This window comes from Helianthus annuus, chromosome 17 (genome assembly GCF_002127325.2).
Source record: "Helianthus annuus cultivar XRQ/B chromosome 17, HanXRQr2.0-SUNRISE, whole genome shotgun sequence".
Taxonomy (NCBI): Eukaryota; Viridiplantae; Streptophyta; class Magnoliopsida; order Asterales; family Asteraceae; genus Helianthus; species Helianthus annuus.
In genome coordinates this window covers 128,783,004-128,804,619 of record NC_035449.2, presented here as the reverse complement: position 1 = coordinate 128,804,619, position 21,616 = coordinate 128,783,004, and the positions used below count along the sequence as shown (strand labels likewise).

At 38.0% G+C, this 21,616-nt stretch overlaps 1 protein-coding gene across 1 annotated transcript; it reads right to left on the bottom strand.

The window, feature by feature from the left end:
• Nucleotides 1–17,934: 17,934 nt before the first annotated feature.
• LOC110925412 (plasma membrane ATPase 3-like) lies at nt 17,935–20,076 on the bottom strand. Its single transcript, XM_022169366.1, has 6 exons — nt 20,056–20,076; nt 19,580–19,777; nt 19,294–19,500; nt 18,960–19,144; nt 18,814–18,872; nt 17,935–17,951 (listed from the first exon to the last, which is right to left on the bottom strand). Exons 1-6 carry the CDS (start codon nt 20,074–20,076, stop codon nt 17,935–17,937), a joined length of 687 nt encoding a protein of 228 aa, XP_022025058.1.
• Nucleotides 20,077–21,616: the final 1,540 nt, after the last annotated feature.

Sequence of the window (21,616 nt, the reverse complement as noted above, 5' to 3'; positions counted from 1 at the left end):
AGATTCGAGATAACTTGTCGAAAGCCAGGGATAGACAGAAAAGTTACGCCGATAGAAGACACAAGCCCCTTGAATTTGACGTTGGCGACTACGTACTCCTAAAGGTATCCCCTTGGAAGGGTGTGGTCAGATTTGGAAAGAAAGGGAAACTAGCGCCACGATATGTTGGACCTTTTAAGATTCTGGAGAGAATCGGAAAAGTCGCCTACAGACTCGAACTACCGGAGGAACTTAGTAACGTCCACCCAACTTTTCATGTGTCAAACCTCAAAAAATGCCTAGCTGATCATGATCTGATTGTACCTCTCGACGACCTTCAGGTCAACGAAACGCTACACTTCGTGGAAAAGCCTGTCGAAATCATGGATCACCAAACCAAGCAACTCAGACGCTCGCGCATCCCTATTGTGAAAGTCCGATGGGAAGGCAAACGAGGCGCGGAGTTCACTTAGGAACTTGAAAGCGACATGAAAGCCAAGTACCCGCAGTTGTTCAAATGAAGATCTGAAGCGAGAAATTGGTAATATCATTCACGGTGCTGTGCAGCTTCGAGCCTAATCTCGGGACGAAATTCCCTAAACAAGGGGAGGCTGTAACACCCCGTGTTTTCGAATGTCAAAGTCAAAGTCCAAGTCAAGTTTGACTTCTTTGACTGTAATCAGTCAATTCTATGTTTTATTTGTATTATGTGGAGTAAGTGTTGTTTATCAGAGAAATCGAAGCAAACGAATGTTTAATCGACGCAAAACGACTTACGACTGTGAATGGTAGGAAGTAACAATGCGATAAAGTTAATCAATCAATAATCAAGCTAATCGAATCATCAATCGAACTCGAAACTCGAATTATGCGAATTTGGTATTATATTACGTGTGTGTGCCTTATGTGTTACCTGTGCGTGTTCACTTTATGTTATGTGTGATGATCAATCGAATCCATCAAATCGAAACTCGAAACTCAATCGAAATCAAAATCGAATATGGAATGTAGATGCTTGTATGTAGATATAGTGGTTGGTATTAAAATTAATTTGAATAGGAAACTCTATCGTACTCGTATCATCTTCAATCAAAATCAAAATATCAGAAATCGTCGCACCGAACGCTCAAAACAGGCTGTGGATCGATCAGGCTCCTAGCCGATCGAACAGCCCAGCCGATCGGACAGACTGTCCGATCGAGCAAGCTGTCCGATCGGGATGCCTGGCCGATCGGCCAGCCCTTTCCCCTTTTGGAAGCCTATAAATAGGCCTGTCCTTGTCATTCTTTCCACTTTTGGAAACTCTCTGACCGACCAGCTCGTGCTCACCTTCTTTTCTCAGATTTCTTCCGATTTCGGTAAGATTTCATCCTAAATCTTGTACGATTTTGATCTATACATGCTCCTACACCTTTCTATCTTTCAAATCTTGATTTCCAACCGTGAAATCACCAAGATCTAAGCATTCTAGGATGATGTCATCATGGTGTTCTTCAAGAACTTCATGTTTTGGCCTCAATCCACCAAGAATCACTTGGATCTAGCCGATTTCCACATAAAAACACTAAGATCTGCCACAAATCTGAACATTTATATAGTGTGAAGGATTGAAGGATGGATTTTCCAACTTTCTTTCAACTCTTTTACAATCAATGCCTTCAAACCGGTAGAAACGGAGCTTGAGCCAACTCACTAATCATTCTAGTGGTGGTGTGGTTCAAGATTCAGATTCTATCTACGAGGTTCACTGATTTCGGGTTAAACGTTAAACTACCGTTCCGAACCGTTCACCAGCCGGACTTGGGTGATTCCTGTCCGAGTAGAGGAAACAAGTAAGAACGAAAGTGTCATGGTTCAGCTCGTTGTCAAAATACCTCGATATAACGTCAAACAATCAGAACAACCAAGTGTTAGACGAACAGGCCGACCAGGTCAGGGTGCTGACCGATCGAACAGGCTGTTCGAACGAACAGCCCAACCGATCGGACATGTCAGCCGATCGACTAGGCCAGCCGATCGGCTAGCAATTGGCCCCACACTTTGACAATTTCATGAAGTATGGTATTGAACGAGGTGATGTTCGATCGAACGAGCTGTTTGATAACATTACTCATCGGATCATGAGATACTATGCTTCAACCCTTAATCGATTTCCAACTCGTTCGATGGAGTGCCACCCGATCGAACATGTTGTTCGATCAGGTGACATCCTGCTGAGGACTACTACTGAAGTGTCTGACCGATCGGTTAAGCCGGCTGATCGAACGGCCCGTTCGATCGATCGACCTGAAAGGTAAGAACACTTCAATGTTCTCAAAAACTACAGCGAAAACTTCAAAAGGACAAGCCATCATACATAAACACATCCTACTCAAGGGAAGAAACAATCCACTCGAACAGTCCAACCGATCGAGCCTACTGGCCGATCGAACAGGCTGTCCGAACGGACCTTCCAACCGAACGAGTAACCCGTTCGATCGAACTTGATGTTCGATCGACCAGGTTGTGCGACCCACTTACACTTGTTTCCATTTAACACGTTACTCATCGTTATGCTACCGAACTATTCAGGCTAACCCTACTCTCAAGCGCTCCCTTCAATCCATCAATAAATCGCTGTGAGTATACTCGAACCCCTTTTGCATTAGCACTTTTGGGTGTTACATACGTTACTTATCAAAATCACGATCGAACACACTACTTAACTATTTAAACGCTAACTGTTCTGCATGTATTACGTGACTAAATGAATGCTTGTTGTTATGTTTACACGTGGAATGCTATCTACCTGCCTTAACAACGTAGTACTATAGTTTGGACTCAGCACTCGTTCACACGGGGGTTGTTAAGGACAATTACTTGCATGGATTACGGTGGTAATCATGTATTGCGAAGTGTCTCGGACAGTCAACCCGCAGCCATTGGTATCGATAGATCCATGTCGATAATTAACATGCTTCGTTTTCCTCTATGTACGTGCTGGTTATATGTAAACAATTTCAAACTTTATATGCTATTATCAAACTTGTATGCTCACCTTTACATTTTATGTATTGACTTTATTTTAACGTATGTGACAGGCAATTAGGATGCTTATCTGCTAGGAAGGCGAGCTAGGAATAAGCGTCTAGAGCATAGTTGTCTGTAGATCTTGCAGATCGAGTCTCTAGAAGCATTTGAACAATATTTATATTTTTATTTTTTTTATCTGAGTTGTCGGAACAGAATATTTGACTAGATGCTTATCTGTAATAACTTGTTTTATTATTTGGGATATGGTATGGGACGTATTATTTAAACTAAATAGTAATGATAGTTGTTGTGGAAACTTCTGGACAATCTGTTTCGCTCAGTGTCATGCCCCGATGATTCCGCCATCGGTTGGGGTGTGATAGGTATACCTGTCGGACTTGGGCTTTTTCTCCATCCCTATGTAAGTTAGTGGTTATCTGGTCAGAGGGGAAGAACGATGTGCAGGGTAATGGGTTGTGCTCTTTTATTTTTATATTCTTTTATTTCTTTTCTAATATGTATTTTTTAAATGTGTGAAAAAAGTTAATATCTATAATTTAGATTTAAATTATAAAAAGTAAACTGCCATTTTGGTCCCTGAGGTTTAGGCATTTTTGCCACTTCAGTTCAAAACTTTCATTTTGGTCCCTGTGGTTTTAGTTTTGTGCTATTTTGGTCCAAAAGTGAATTCAGCTCATATTCCTCAAATTAAATCCTTGTTTTTTGTCCTTATATTCAGGTGTAAATTGTTCATTTTTTATTTTTTTTATTTGAAGACCCCTCTGTCTCTCTCTTCTCTCTCTTAAATTAGCAGACCCTAAACTCTTTCATTAGCAAAGATCCACCCTCCTCCTCCCTCTCGTCTTCTCCGGCGAGGTTCTCTAGCAACACCACATACTTATCTTCTCATCAAAGATACATACACACACTATACCTATACATCTAGAGAGAGAATGATTGTGTGAGAAACAGACCCAGACACCCAAACCTGAAACCCTCTTCTTTGTCTCTCTAAAAATCCGAACTTGAAAAATCCGATCTTGAAACCCAAACCTGAAACCCTCTTCTTTCTCTATCTAGTGGAGATGTCACAGTCCGATCCGGTGACTGAACAAACAACGCTCAAAGGTCAGTACACTTTGCATTTTCACATTTCAATTTAAGTTGCAGTTTGATCATTTCAGTTGTCAATTTGGGGTTTTTGTTTCTTGATTGGTGAATGCAGAGCCTGTGTGGCAGTTAGGGTTGCAGATTGGTGGTTGCAGATCTGGTGGAGGGTTAGGGTTTTGACATTTTTGAGATGTTGTTGATGGTGGCCGGAATCTAGCTGACCCGGTGGTTGTTAACGGCGGAAGCGGCGACGGCGGCGGCGGGTGATCTAGAATTGGTTGTCGGTTTTCTTCCTAGATCTAGAATTGGTTGTGCATTTGGTGCGGAATGGAAATTTCTCCACCTTCTAATCATCCAAATTTTATTAGAGGCTGAAAGAGAGAGAGAGAGGCGGTACAGTGGTGGAAGGGAGACGGTGGTGGTGGGTACGTAGAACGCGCAGAGGATTATGTCACACCCCTTTCTTAGGCAGAAGCACGAGGTGTGATCATGAAAGGTTTTCATTGCATACGATTGGTAAACATACTACATGCTCATAAAAATAACTTCAAATGCAAAACATTACATAACTGAAATCATAGTTTAAGTGTTTACAACACGAGACAACATATTGTCTTAAAAGTTACATCTTTATTCAACGATAAACATAACGACATCCGAGAGCATGAGTAAGACCGCGCGCACATCCACTTTTAGTTACCTGAAATACATGTGAGTTTTGGAAAAATGTCAACATAATGTTGGTGTGAATTCATGCAGTTCTTGTATTGAACGTTTGTATACTTTGTACGAAAAACATGGTATGCATCTTGTATAAATCAAGTATTCTTGTATAAATCAAGTATTCTTGTATTTATCATGTTGTTAATGGGTTGCAAGGCCATTAACATGTCACACAACATAGGAAGCAACCAAACCATAGGCATTTTTCTAGTTATCGATTCACGACGGAGACACAAAAACACTACTCGGTAGTAGTTATCACCAAGAGTGGGGCTGCCCTAGTACCCATTAGATCTAACCTTTTCTTCTGCGGTCTTAGTATGTACACGATTAATGGTGCTTTTGGTACCCTATTCGTGACACGATTTCTCGTATCATTCCTTAAAACGCATCATACTTGGTACTAGTTATCACCAAGAGTGCTTCTTGTTTTCGTATCCATCATACCATTTGTAAACACTGTAATATTTGTAACATGTATTTCACCCCCGAAGTTATAAAACTGAAAATAATTAAAAGAAAAGGGGGAGCATGAACTCACAACTTTGCGTTCCTTGCGTCGTAAACTTCACCGGATTTGCTTAATTAACGTCGTGACCTATACGCGTTTTCTTATCGTTAGTCACTAGACTTGTATCGCACAAGCACAAGTCACTATCTTTTGTATATGTGTTCTTGTGTTAAAAGTAGTTTTATATTTTTAACTATGTGTCTTACTTATATTATTTTCTCAACAATAAATATAAGTATCTTGTATTTTGCACCCGAATTATGTATTTTGTCTAAAGCTTCATTTCGTGTTTATAACTTGTCCAAGTTATTTATTCTATCAAGTAATATATTTTCATAAATATATTTTCTTGTATTTGTCTAAGAATGTTTTATGTGTATTTTTTATTTTCACTCCTTAGGAGTATTTAGTGTATTTTCAAGTCCTAATACACTATCATGTATAGTACATACTACATACACTTAGCACAAAATTTGGTGATCAAATAATATATATATTTTTCTCATAAATATACATAGAAATTTTGACAGAGTTTCCCCTAAAAATGGAGGTTTCCCATGTTTTCAAAACATGTGTTTATTTTCTTTTAAAATCATCTCATCAATCAACAACTTAATCAAGACTTACTACAAGCCAAAAATCATGTAAATCACACTATATCATGAACTTGAAGTTCTTGTAAAAACTTGTAGTAACTTACCATGTCATTTAGTAGGTTTAGTTACCCTTAAAAATATGGTTATTTGTTTGTAAATCACTTTACTAAAAGATTTAGTCATTTACAACTTGTAAGATGATTTTTCTAAAAATACTTCTCTTGTATTTTTCTTGTTACAAACATGTTTCTATTCTTGTTTAAACACTAAAAATATTATTAGTTTACTTAGAAACCATGACTTTGTAAGTCTTGTAAATAATCTTCGTTTCTTGAGAAAATTATTTTTGAAATCATCTATTTACAAGAATTGTATTTTGTTTACACCATCTTTACATAAGAAAACCCATTTCATTATTCAAGTCCATGAAGACATAAAGTATGGAGATCTTGGTCTTTCACAAGATCACCACTTTAACTCACTAGATCATGTGTTTAATCACAATCTAGTAGGCTCCATATGGTGTCTAACATCACCAACCCTAATAATAAATCAACAAGGAGCAAATCAACATATTCAACATGTATTCTTATGTATTTAAGCTTATGTGAAAGATTCATGTTCATTTTCTTTAGTGTTCTTGTGATTTTCACCATAATAAATCTTTTAACCAATCAATACATGAAGTAATAAGAGATTATGAGGGCTCACCACTAGCAACAAGGCTAGGGAAGATTACTAGGACTTGAAGATGACAAAAGTGTTGGATAAAAGCAAATGAAGAAGGTCCTTCAAGATCCACAAGCTTCCAACTTCCTAAATCACCTTCTAGCACCTTATGTGAACCTTGAAATGGATTGAAATGGAATGAAAATGGTGGATGTATGGTGAAGGTGGGTGGGCCGTAGGTATGAGGGAGAAGGAGGAGAGGTTGTGGTGTTGAAGTGATGAAGTGATGAAGGAGAATGGTTATATTTATAATTCTTACAAGATCTAGACCAAATCTTCAAGATCACACCATATCTCATAATATCTAAATAATATCAAACTAAATCCAAGTAATATCAAAATGTATCTTGTAGGATTTGGCAATATTTGATGGGGGCCACCCCCTTGTAACCGTGAACAAGATGGGGGGGGGAGTGTAACTTTCAAATCTCTAGTTTCATAAACTAGTTAGTTTACAAGTGAATTTTTTAGGGACTTGATGTGTTATCATGTTATAAGGGGTGTTATGGTGTTCGGGGACCATAACTAGTTCAGAAACATTAGAACAATGCTTCTAGTAATATTTTTTTTATGTTTCGGGTAATGTCCGGTTGTTCGGTTAAATACCGGTTCGTTAAAGTGCTAAATTGCACCGTTTAGAGTCCTTTAAGTACCCTTTTGCAACCCTTTCAATTCCTGACCCTTAGGGAAGTATCCTGGATCAATTTGTCGTATTTTTGCATGAAACAATCTTGTTATATTGCTGAATTTTTGCTGAATTGTATAAAATTCAGCTTTTAAAGTGTATTTCGGGTGCTTTTTAGTGCGTATTTAGCTTCCAGAAAGTCTAAATATAAACCCTTGTATGTACTCTTGTGTTTTAATGTATTCTTGTCGTTGGACCTACACCTAGGCTCCAATTTTATTGTCTAACTACTTTCTGCAGAATTGTTGACACAATGTGTCTTACCGGTGAGTTTATTAGTATTTCTGACGCAACGCTGTTCATTAATGCATAAAGTAATTCTTGTAGTATAAAACGTGCATGAATTCACAAGTATGTCATGTAATCAAACAGTGTTGACATTTAAGCACATAATTGCAGTCATTAAATAATAATTAAAATGTATGGAAATTACCAGTTTGGTGCCAGTTGTCACAGAATAGAACTAGGAGAAGGACGGTGATCCAGAGACAGCAACGGCAGGAGCAGCTCCGGCGGTTACGGCTGCGGAGGGCCTGAGGACGGAAGACTAGACGATGTTTACTTGCCGGAAAGACAGAATTGAAGGTGTGAGATGTTGTTTTTATGTGTGATTTGGAGATTTTGTTGATGAAATTGGTTGAAATGAAGGTGAATTTGTCGTTGATAAGTTGATAATGGCGTATAGAGAGAGAAGCAAAGCGTGATTGGAACCCTGTAACTAACAGTGAGCTGTGCATACACCTTCATTTATTTTACTTTTTTAAATAAATGAGAAAAGAGAGAGGGTAGATGTTTTTTTATTTAGTGACCAAAATGCTCCTGGGGAAAAGGACAAAAACCAGGTTTTTTTTTTTTTAGAAATCTGACCTGATTTGAGATTTGTACCAAAATGGCAATAAAACTGAAACCACAGGGACCCAGATGCAAAAACTTTGAGATTTGGACTAAAGTGGCAAAACTGGCCAAACCACATGGACCAAAATGGCAGTTTACTCAATTATAAATATACAAAATAGTTAATTGCCAAAATCATCCCTGAGGTTTGGGCAGGTTTGCCATTTTCGTCCAAAATGACACTTTTGTACCAAATTGCCCCCAACGTTTGTAACTTTTTGCCATTTTCATCCAAACCACTAACTTAGTTTATTTTTTCTATTAAGTTGAGGATATTTGGATGAAACTGACAAATATAAAACCACAGGGACGATTTGGCAATTTACTCAAACTCATTTAAATTTCTTTTATTTAATTAATTTTGTTACAAATATAATAAAAAATATACATGCAATTTTTATATGAAAAAAACTAGTCGTTTACCCGCGCGATGCGGAGGGAAACATGTCACTTAGGTTTGTGAGTTTAGGGCTATGTACGGGGAGTTCGGTTTTGAGCCATAACCAAAACCAAATTCGCGATGCAACGGAAAACACAATACTTGTTAGTAATTCTAATGGTGTGCATAAAAAGGTTCAGTTCAGTTGGGTCATAACTAAAATCTACATTTTCGGTTAAGGTGCTTGAAAACCGGTCATGGGGATTTAAAGAGTTTTAGAAGAATGTAAACAAACTGAACTGCGCCAAGCCAAGCCAACAAAAGCACAACCATAAGCTCAAAACTAATCAAACCAATCCGCCTAACTTGTTTTTCTTAACAAGCTAAGAGTTTAAACTAAGTCACACTGCATTATTATTACTTTTGTAATCTAAAATGATGAGTTTTCATGTCGGTTTGGTTCAAAAATAGCTAACAGTTCAAACCGAAGTTGAAGTTGACTAATCGAACCAATTATAACTTTTATTCAATCAGAGAATGAAAAAACGTAAAGCTACTGTGAATTTGGTTCTTGCCTTATGCACTCTGAACAAAAAGCATCAATCATTCTTTCTTCTTACCGACCATCTTTTGATGTCGTAATAATCATTCGTTCATCTTCTCAACCATTCGAAAAAGTCCACCAACTCTATTCTATTCAACTCTATTAAAGTTTAGTCATATTTGACAAACTAACTAAATAAGTTTGTACAACTGTCATTGACTATTTCAACAACTTTGTAGTGGCATATATAGCGCCCCAACCAAGACTGCCTCCAACCTACAAAACAAAGAACACCAGCCATTAGTTTGATCTTTTCTAGTCATTCTTTATTTGGCTCCATGTCAATGTGCATAAGAAAGAGTGATCAGATGCATATCATTCTATCATAAGCATAACCAACACCAATTCCAGTTGGCATGCACATGTAGAATATTCACGACCATGATGTTCTCTGTACAAACAAAATAGATAGTTGGTAATGTGTTTCAACAGGCTCGGTTCACAACATGCAGCTTTTAGTACGGGCCAGGTTGTCCTTTTGTAAAAAAAACAACTTTCATAAATCTCATGTAAAAAAATAAACTTTTGTTTTTTCTTGTCTTCCGTAATTATCAAGTTAAACAGGTCAAAGAATGTAAGTTTTAAGTTATTTCTTTATCCATTTATACGATCTGAATGACAATTTATAAAGCCGTTTCATCAACATATCATGTATGTACTTGCATTAATTATTATTAACTACCATGAAAAATCACATTACGAAATTTATCTTTTGAAATAAGAAAATAACACGTCAACCATAAAAGATTAACTGGTCATTTACTTTGACTTTTTAGTCTAATTTCCGAGGCTCGAAATTAACATGAGTTATCAAAGGAGTTTACATCAACGTTTACCTCCTTTTATTATTTTTGAATGAATACGTTTTACTATAGCAATACAATTTCTTTTCTAAAAAATGTGTAGGATCGTATGCAGACCCGAACGAGTCGTTTAGAGGTTATCTCTTGTGTTTCAGATGCGGAATAATAAGAAATACAAGTAGAAGTAGCTTGTTCTCCTTTCTAACTGCTTGTTTTATTGATATCAAACGTTTTACAGCTCGATCGTCACACCGGCAGAGCTTCGGCGTGGAATCCAACAATCACTCTATGAGGATCGCTCTAAAGACCCCTTTATATAGGCTGCTGGGTCCGCTCATGTGTCACATGTCCATATGAGCGGTCCAGACATGTACACATAAGCGACCCACACTTGTCAAATAAGCGGTCCAAGAACTCTATGACCATATGAGCGATCCTAGACTATAAATCACATACAGACTCATGTTTTCTCGTATTTTGTGCCCTATGCTATACAATACGACATAAGACCTGATCCTAGACACCTAGACGTAATCAACAGATGTAGTGCACTAACAGACTCCCCCTCAGATGTTGATGGAGTCGCCAACACACCTTGACTGTAAAACTGTGTCTTCACTTCTGCAGTCTAGATCAGTCTCTAGGCTTTCTCTTCTCTCAATCTTCAGACTCCCTTTCTCGATTTACTGGCATTCTTTTGTTCTTCAGTAATATCTTCAGGATCTTTGTCTGAACTTCACAGGCTTTCAGAATCAAATAACCTGGCTCTAAAAACACTTTAATTCTCTTGATCAGATCTCTTGATCCCTTAAATTCATTAGCATCAACAATAAACGTGATCTTCAGGATCAAAATCTGTCTCTACTCGTTCTTTCAAGATCGATCAACTTGGCTCTAACAAATCTTCAGGAATTGAAACTTGGCTACCTGTACAATCTTAACCCAGGCATAAATTTTCTAATTTTATCACATATCAAATACCTGTGCACCAACACAAGACTCTCTCTCAACAATCTATGATGAACCACTTGAAGAAGGTTAGAATTAACGAAAACAGTTTGATTTACACAAATACTCCCCCTAAAATTCACCTCATCATGTTTAGCACTCGGAATTTTGAAAATCAGTTTTCCAACGTCAGTTGTCGAAAATCTTTTTGACTTCTTCAAAAATTATGCTAAAACACACACAAAATCTTTTTGAAATTTTCAATGTAAACAAATGAAATGCAAACAATGAAATATTTACAAACAATATTTTTGTGAGTTCGTGCAAGAGAATCATATCAGTTTATGAGACAAATCACCAACACCGTTAAGCTTGATTTCATATTAAGCTTTAAACAATTTACCTAGATTGTCAGTATGTTTGTCCTCTTAAATTCTCAACACAAATTTCAATTGATTCGAGATACGTTATTAATGTTTTAGAGACTTGTACTTAATTGTGTATCACTCCACTTGAATATACTCCTGTATCCAGATCCAAATATTCAATCTTACAGGTGAGTATACCACAGCTGATATCTGTAAAGGGGTTAGGTGCGAAACCGTGAGAGCTCAGGTCAGAACTTCCGTTCAGCAGAGAGATGACGGCTCGACTTTTGGTGGGTCCCCTTTAGAGGATCTTTTGAATTACAACAGCAATGACTATCAATTTTATTGTTTAATCAGATTGCTGAGGGCGACGCTTTTTCAAGCATTTGCAGAAAATATTATCCGGGGACTAGGTCAGTACTTCCATACAGCAGAAGTCCCGGGATAATGCCCCAGATATCACTGAGCATAAAGACCTAGTATCTCAGAATATGGGACCTTTCAAACAAGATTTCGGGGGTTATCCATATATTCAAGAATAGTTACCCACGAATCAAGCAAGTTTGAATTTAGGTTTATATCTCGTTTCAATTTACTAAATGTGCGAAAATCTACTGACATATCCGCAGTAAGATTGTTTAACACTTTTTAAACTTTTCAATTCTTTAGCGTGCCGTGATAGTCCACTGATGTACTATCATTTCCTCTTTTTCGCAACAAAAACTCATTTTTGAATTTTATCATGTTTTTGGTTTTTTTTTTTTAAATTTTCAAATGTTTTTGGATTTTCTGAAATTTTCCTACTCCCCCTAAAATGCAAACACATTTTAAAGAAAATTTGAACACGTCTAGACTCTTGACCCACTAGAAACATGAAAGGTAATACAAACTGTACAAAAACTTGACAACTGACACTGAATCACATCAAATCGCCATTCACTAGGCATAAACAATCTGAACTTCCCCTATCACAAAAACATTTTCTCATTTAGATTTCAAAACACTTAAGTTTGTTTTAATCAAAATAACTTTTCCGGAAAATGAATTTGTGTTGATAACATCCACTTGTAGGTCTATCTTTTAAAAAAACGAGGATGTGGTTCATCATCTTGTCTATCTTTTACCATGGATAGTAAATCAAGTACAATTTAATGTCCCTGATTTACCATATGCATTTAAGAACCTTCTGTACCACTTGTAAATGTAATTACTTTAAAGTATACAAACATCTCAAAATTTAACCACAAATACCACTTGTGGAATCAAAATTACCACTTGTAGGAATGTTACGTCTACATCACCATTTTACCAATCAGGATGCCGATTCCTGCTTCGCAATTACCAACCTGGAAGCTCCGGCGTAGTCCTTCAACCTGTAAAAACATACAAACACTATTCAAAATCTTTGAAACAATACTATTCAAACACTAGAAATATGCCGATTCCTGATCCACGATATAAACTTGGGATCTCCGGCGTAGTCCTTCGACTATCATGGAAAGCAAACTTCCATCCAAGTCTTCTCAGACTTGATGACTTTCATTTCTTGAGCTGTAGGGTTGTATGTTGCCTTTTTAGTAGCATAAAAATCTTTAACCCCTTTAGCTCTCCCACTCAACATCTTTCCAAATATCTTTTTAACATTCCCGTTGAATGTTTTCTCGACATCAAATTCATTCTTTTCTTTGTAAAACTGATTAGAAATCTCAGTTTTTCCCACTTTCTTCTTTACTTCCTCAAACTTTAATGATGGAAACTCCTCATCATTCACTGAAATCTTCTTTTCAACCTGTGGCTCTTCTGGCTTTGTGGAACCAGATTCATCGCCGACATTCTCTTCACTTTTCTTCGCAACCCACACCTGGTTGTCTTTTCCTTTCTTTTTGTAAAAATTCTTTTCCGAACACTCGCCAACCTCAAATTTTGAATTTTCAAAAATTTTAGATCCATTGGTTGGTGTGTCAACATCAACAACTTTCTCTTTCAACTTGTGAGAAACTCCCTGTTTTGATTGAACACTTTTTGAGCAATTCCATGCAATGTGACCAGCTTCATTGCATCTGTAACAGGTTCTTGTCTCTCTTAGATAACATATATCAGCTCCATTCTTCTTTCTCTCAGCAAGAAACTCTTTATTAGACTGTCTCCAGAACGGTTTCTGCTGTTCCTCCTCAGCACTTCCACCTGACACAAATTCAGATTTTGTTTTAGAATTTTTCATATTTTTATCATTTTCTGGTGGAATAAAACCAAGACCTTTCTTTTTGTAGCTACAATTCTGACTAGGTTTCTTTGGAAAACCAGGACCAGAGTTGTAACTTTTTTTCTTGTTTAAACGTTGCTGAACTCTAGAAGTATATTTTTTAGATTTTTCAAAACTTTTCAAAACTTTTAATTCTGGAATATTCACCTCTATAAGTTTGAAAGTTTTGTTTATTAGTTCCGTTTTAATACTCATTATTGGGAACTCTTTATTGTAATATAATTTGTCCGAACCATTCAAAGTATACACTACTTCGAATGTTTCATCATTCAAAACTGCCTTTGACAATAAAAATTCTTTACTATAAGACCGTTTTTCCGACGAATTTTGACTGTTGACTGACAACTTTGACTTTCCAGACCCAGATTTCAACTCAGACTCCTCATCAGTATCCAACACCTGATCGACCACCTTTTTAATTAACTCAGACTCATGATCGGTATCGGACGAGGTAAACGTGACATCGATGTTGTCTGGTAAAACGTCAGTTGTGTCGGTTTTTAACTTTATATTGACTGCTTTCTCAAGTTGCTCCTCATTTGGTTTCCTAGGAGAATACCCATCCCAAATTGGAGGCGGACACTTGTTATAGCTAACAATCGGTTTCTTACCACAGTCTTTTTTCTTCTTTGGCTTTTCGTCTTGAATCGCTTCCAAACCTGCAACAGTTGGGTAAACACGATCAATGAGATAATCAGAAGTAGTATAGCTTAACAATAACCGCCAAATTCTCTCATTTTCAATCTTTTCAGTTTCCAACTCTTGCTTCCATTTGGCACTCTCTTCAATGTAGAAATTTATAGCTTTTTGCTTTGACATTAAAGTTGCATTCATCATTGTCAGCGCCTGTTCTCTTTCTGAGTTTGTTGTTTAGAGACCAGTTACTGTTTTGTTCAACACGTCGTACGATTCCTTCACATAATTGAGATTGAACAGTAACTGCTCCTTCTTTTTCTCGTACTCAGCTATGATGTCATCTTTTGATGCACAATTCTTACAAGCTTCCAAGCACTTCTCACACGGCTTGACCACTTCAACAATCTTCTCAACTTCGATTGTTTTAATAACTTCAACCACTTTTTCTTCTTCAATCACCTTTTCTTTTTCTTTCACAACCTCAGTAATCTTCTCAGCAACATTCTCAGCGTTTTGAATATCACCTTCAGATTCAGCTTGTTGTTCCCTAGCAGCTCGTTTCTCTTTCAGTTTCTCCATTCGTTCTGCAAAATAGAAATGAAAACTTTTAGGAGAAAGATGAGATTTAGCAACATTCATATGTTTTTCTTCCTCAACATCACTGCTACTATCAACTGGTGACTGATCAAATTGTACAGATTTTTCAGAATCATCATCAGAAACACCAGAATCAGACGGTGTTTTATCAAACACAACTGCTTTTTCTGAAACAATTTCATTCTGTACACTCTCATCAGAACTCGATAAACTCTCATCTAAACCCTGTAAAACTTCATCTGAACTTTCAGAAACATTCCCAGAATGTTCTGAAAGTTTATCAATACTGTCTGAACTTTTAGATGACATGGACTTTTCATCTTCACTAGACACATTCACACCAATCGATTTCATCCAAGTAGCAAACAAATCTGGCTCTCGGACGATTTTGGCAATGAAAGCTTTAAACTCTCCCTTCTTATCCACAAACATATCCCAACTGAAACCTTTTGGTAGTTTCTCATCATCTTGATCGATAATGTGTGCTGCTGTGGCTTCAGATGATATGTAATCACTCCAGCTGAAATCTACCAAACATGCTCTCTTGGGATCTTCAATCTTTCTCCCATGAGCTGTCTGAGGTTCTTGGGATTGGCCGACTTGCTGATAGATAGCTTTACGATAGTAATCATCTTTCCCGAATGGATTCTGTGCTCCGTTAGCTTCTCTTCCTTTGCACTCCCGCTTGAAATGGCCTTTCTCCCTGCATCGAAAACAAGTAACTTTAGATTTATCAAAACCTAAAGTAGATACATGAGCATCTAGAAAGTCATTTCTCCCGGTAACGGTTTTGAATTTCTCAGCTCGTCGAAGAACACTAGCAAGACACCATTTGATATCCATGAGTTCCATCTCTTCTGCGTCTATCTGATCGTAATCCTCTTTGGTAAGCATAGGATTTCCAATCCGACCAGCAACAAGACCTTCATATGATAACAGAACTGAACCCAGAAGTGCCATGTGGTCTTTAGCAGTGTCTTCAGAGAAGCTTTGACCTTCTGGAAGGTTGAGAGCTATGTTGCACTGAATTATGTATCCATTTCCGGTTTTTGTACTCTGAGACTGAAAACTAGTGTTAGTCTCTTTCGGATTCACACTTGGAAACGATGAAAACCCGCTGCTGCTCTTGTTTGAACCCTGATCAGCTTTTTCTGATGAATCTCCAGCACTAAAAGCAGTTTGAATCTTTGGACTTCTTTCAGCTTCAGAAACTGGAATACTACCTTTATAATACATCTTTACATCCTGTTGACCACTCGGGTTATTCATCCTGGCTATCTTCTGTTGTTCCAGATCCTGTCCCTCTAACTTCTCAATAAACTGTCCGATTGTCAGTCTGTCATAAACACCCGTGTTTTTCAGTATCATCAAATACGTTCCCCATTCTTTCTGATGTAACGCATCAGCCAACTTATCAACATATTCTTCACGAGCTTTATCGACACCCAACATTGACAATGATCGCACCAAATGACAGTATCTCTCGATCAACTTCTTAGTGTCCTCTCCCGGCAAACTACAGAACAAGTCAAATTCTTTCTTAAGCAATGCCTTCTTGCTTTTGATCATACCTTCACTACCCTCGAATTTGACTTTAAGAGCATCCCATATCGACTTAGCAGTTTTGTTGTGCTGTAACAAAATGAATATGTCTTCTTTAATCGCCTGCTGTAACAGACTGATCATCATTTTCTCTGCTCTGTACATTGCACGTTCTTGTTCTGAGAATTCGGATATTTGTTTAACAACTTGCAATTCTGTTCGAGGCAATGTGTATTTTTCCAATATGCACTCCCATGATCTGAGATGATTTGCTTGAACCCAGTTTTCAAAGCGATCTTTCCACCCGTAGTATTCTTCAATACTCATCAGTTTCGGGGGTTTCTGGGTGGTTCCCGTCTCGTTTTCAAGATTCATGGCTTGAGCAATCGCAGCTGGTGATGACGGTGTTGCAAACGCATTGTAGAACTCGAAATCCATACTGACTTAACACGTTTTTCAATGCAGATGACCGAAAAGCGATCCAAAAATATCCTTTGGAGCGGTCCAGTAACAATGTCCGTTCGAGCGAACCAGAGACTGTTCGTTTTAGCGGTCCAAGATTGTTTGAATGAGCGGTTCAAGATTGTTCGTTCGAGCGGTCCAAGATACTAATTTGGAGCGAACCAGAACCAAAAATGTACAAATAAGCGGTCCAAAACGTGATCTAAGAGCGGTTCACGATGACGTCACTTCGAGCGGTCCACATATCGAACATGTTTTGACTTGTTAAAACTTCGAATATTGACTTCAAACTTTCCAGGATTTATCTCGATACTATTGCGCACAAGCTGTGAAAATTTGAGCGAATTCCGACTGTGAGATCTTCCCGAATCAATAAAAGAAGGTGTAGAAGTAAGAAGAAATGATGATAAACAGCTACAATCTGCAGAAAACCTCCTCCCAAGCTCTGATACCACTTGTAGGATCGTATGCAGACCCGAACGAGTCGTTCAGAGGTTATCTCTTGTGTTTCAGATGCGGAATAATAAGAAATACAAGTAGAAGTAGCTTGTTCTCCTTTCTAACTGCTTGTTTTATTGATATCAAACGTTTTACAGCTCGATCGTCACACCGGCAGAGCTTCGGCGTGGAATCAAACAATCACTCTATGAGGATCACTCTAGAGACCCATTTATATAGGCTGCTGGGTCCGCTCATGTGTCACATGTCCATATGAGCGGTCCAGACATGTACACATAAGCGACCCACACTTGTCAAATAAGCGGTCCAAGAACTCTATGACCCTATGAGCGATCCTAGACTATTAATCACATACAGACTCATGTTTTCTCGTATTTTGTGCCCTATGCTATACAATACGACATAAGACCTGATCCTAGACACCTAGACGTAATCAACAGATGTAGTGCACTAACAAAATGTCAACTACATTGTCAGGTTTAATCACCTAAGAATGTCAACTACATATTCAGCACCGGCTCTTGCTCTCATTGTCAGGTTTAATCACCTAAGAATGTTGAAACCAGCAGCAGATCTTGCAGAAAAACAGCTCGTCCTCTCGCCTATTTCATTCTCTTTTCCCGTTCTTCACAACTCAAGGAAGGATTAAAACTGCAATACAAAAACATGCAGTTAAGTATACTATGATAAAAAAACCCACACAGGCAAAAATGGGACCTCAAAACAAGCTCATCTAAAAATACGCACACGTTTTGTCCATTTAAAAAAAAAGAGTAAAGTACACGGATGGTCCCTGTGGTTTACCAAAATTTTGGATTTCGTCCCTAGCTTTCCAACAGTACATCGACGGTCTATGTAGTTTGCAGTTTATAATGCATTTAGTCCCCAACTTTTTTTCCAAAAGTTCATGGATGGTCCCAGTGGTTTGCACTTTGTAACGCATTTAGTCCCTAACTTGGACCTGCTGGAGCCTTTAATTTGTTGGTTGGGGACTAAATGCGTTACAGAGTGCAACCACAAGGACCATCCGTATACTTTTGAAAAGCTAGGAACCAAATCCAAAATTTTGGTAAACCAGAGGGACCATGAACTTTAACTCGAAATAATATTCATATACACAGCTATTGTGTTGATTATGATTACAAAAGCAATAGTATTACATTAATAATCTAATGAGTTAATTATTGTTTTCGTCCTTGTGGTTTGCCAAAAATCACTATTTCAGTCCATTAGTTTAAAATTGTGATTTCAGTCCTTGTGGTTTCACTTTCGTAACCATTTCAGTCCCGGTGGTTTCACTTTCATTTCAATCCATTTATTACGTAAGTATAGGGACTGAAATGGTTACGGGATGGACTAAAATGGTTACGAAAGTGAAACCACAGGAACTAAAATCGCAATTTTTAAACTAATGGAATGATAGTAATTTTTGACAAACCACAGGGATGAAACAGTAATTAACTCTAATCTAAATCTTTGAGTAAAGTGATTTGGCAGTTTCAATATGTTTTACCGTTCGCTTGTAGCTCAAATAAAAGAAGCCGTTTGAGATAAAACACAACCCAAATTGCCCTGTGTACAAGCAGTGCATATTACGTTAATATGAGAAAGAACGTAATTAAACACGCGCAAATGAATAACAGACATGTGTAAGTGTACCTCGCTTTCCATATGTGTTGCGAGGTGGAGTTCATGATATGAGGATTGGACTTGGAGATTTCTTCTGTTTCCGAGCCCGGAAAGTTAAGAACCAAAGAAGAAAGAAAAGGATCAGCGGCAACAGCTGCAGCAGATGATGATGATGTGGCGGTATTTGATGACCTGTAACCACCACTAAGAAGCACCTGCAGATGAGCCTCTCTAAGATCCCTTCCTAAAAGGGAAAGCGCTTGAGTGTTGGGAACGGCTACCCTGTATTAATCATATAAATTGTCAAAAATGATATAAAAATATTATAAAATTAATAAAAGAAAGATGATGCAAGTCAATAAACCTGTCGTGCCAATCGATGAGACCCGATAGCCATCGTGACGGAAACAACGGTCGGCATAGCGATCGGGATTCCACCGATCAAAAGAACAAGAAGATTATCAATCCCAGGCCGATACTGCCTATCTTGAATCGGAAACATTATGATTATCTCGATCACCATTCCAACAGCGATAGAATAAATACAGACATTCCCGATCGCAGTCAAAACCTAAAAAGATCACAAACAAATTCAAAATCTCGAAAACACAAACGCACGGATGTGAAATTCGACTCCTTTTCGTACTTACTTTCTGAAAACGACCACCTTGGTTTGTGCTATCAACAAGATGAGCAGCTTTCCCAAAGAACGTGTGGACCCCGGTAGCTATCACAACCGCCTCGATTTCACCCTGTTTGCAAGTCAAACCGGAATAGACACCGTCACCAGGACCTTTTGTGACCGGGAGAGACTCACCGGTTAGAGCCGAACCAAACCGTGCACACCCCTACACAAGATCATGTATCCAATTTGTTATATGGGTCAACCCAAACTCATTTTGACCCGTTACCCAACCCACCGATTTTGACAACTCAAAAAAAAAAAAAAAAAAAAAACAGAAAAATAGATACCTCATATAGCGGGTGAAATCAGATTAATCTGCATATCCTTCTGTCCACTTTTCTAAAACAATTATAAACATTTAGTACAGAAAAGTTTAATGCACTTCGGGCTAATTTCAACCAATTCGACCCGTTGTAGATATAAACAGATCAAAACTTTTACCTCTACTTCATCCCTTGACATAGGTGCGCGGGACAAACCCTCCTTCGATATGTTATGGTCTACAGGCCTCACCGGAGTTTTTGATCCACCGGGTGTTGGGACTTTAATATGTGAATCTGGGCCATGATAACCAACAAATAACTATTTGCAGTTTATATTTGAGAATGCATGTGCATATAACAAGCTTAAAACAAGTCTGGTATAATTAGATTTCTGAACATCTGAAACCATCTATAATGATTAGAATCGTAATTAAAGGATATGTTAACAGCAGACTAACCTCTGCTGATAGATAGCTTTACGATAGTAATCATCTTTCCCGAATGGATTCTGTGCTCCGTTAGCTTCTCTTCCTTTGCACTCCCGCTTGAAATGGCCTTTCTCACTGCATCGAAAACAAGTAACTTTAGATTTATCAAAACCTAAAGTAGATACATGAGCATCTAGAAAGTCATTTTTCCCGGTAACGGTTTTGAATTTCTCAGCTCGTCGAAGAACACTAGCAAGACACCATTTGATATCCATGAGTTCCATCTCTTCTGCGTCTATCTGATCGTAATCCTCTTTGGTAAGCATAGGATTTCCAATCCGACCAGCAACAAGACCTTCATATGATAACAGAACTGAACCCAGAAGTGCCATGTGGTCTTTAGCAGTGTCTTCAGAGAAGCTTTGACCTTCTGGAAGGTTGAGAGCTATGTTGCACTGAATTATGTATCCATTTCCGGTTTTTGTACTCTGAGAATGAAAACTAGTGTTAGTCTCTTTCGGATTCACACTTGGAAACGATGAAAACCCGCTGCTGCTCTTGTTTGAACCCTGATCAGCTTTTTCTGATGAATCTCCAGCACTAAAAGCAGTTTGAATCTTTGGACTTCTTTCAGCTTCAGAAACTGGAATACTACCTTTATAATACATCTTTACATCCTGTTGACCACTCGGGTTATTCATCCTGGCTATCTTCTGTTGTTCCAGATCCTGTCCCTCTAACTTCTCAATAAACTGTCCGATTGTCAGTCTGTCATAAACACCCGTGTTTTTCAGTATCATCAAATACGTTCCCCATTCTTTCTGATGTAACGCATCAGCCAACTTATAAACATATTCTTCACGAGCTTTATCGACACCCAACATTGAAAATGATCGCACCAAATGACAGTATCTCTCGATCAACTTCTTAGTGTCCTCTCCCGGCAAACTACAGAACAAGTCAAATTCTTTCTTAAGCAATGCCTTCTTGCTTTTGATCATACTTTCACTATCCTCGAATTTGACTTTAAGAGCATCCCATATCGACTTAGCAGTTTTGTTGTGCTGTAACAAAATGAATTTGTCTTCTTTAATCGCCTGCTGTAACAGACTGATCATCATTTTCTCTGCTCTGTACATTGCACGTTCTTGTTCTGAGAATTCGGATATTTGTTTAACAACTTGCAATTCTGTTCGAGGCAATGTGTATTTTTCCAATATGCACTCCCATGATCTGAGATGATTTGCTTGAACCCAGTTTTCAAAGCGATCTTTCCACCCGTAGTATTCTTCAATACTCATCAGTTTCGGG

Coding starts and splice junctions, on each gene's coding strand:
- LOC110925412 (XM_022169366.1), bottom strand. CDS start 20,076: ATGTCAAGGGATGAAGTAGAG. Junction 19,778..20,055: donor TGTCAAGGGATGAAGTAGAG/GTAAAAGTTTTG, acceptor GATCTTGTGTAG/GGGTGTGCACGGTTTGGTTC. Junction 19,145..19,293: donor CTCATCGATTGGCACGACAG/GTTTATTGACTT, acceptor GCTCATCTGCAG/GTGCTTCTTAGTGGTGGTTA.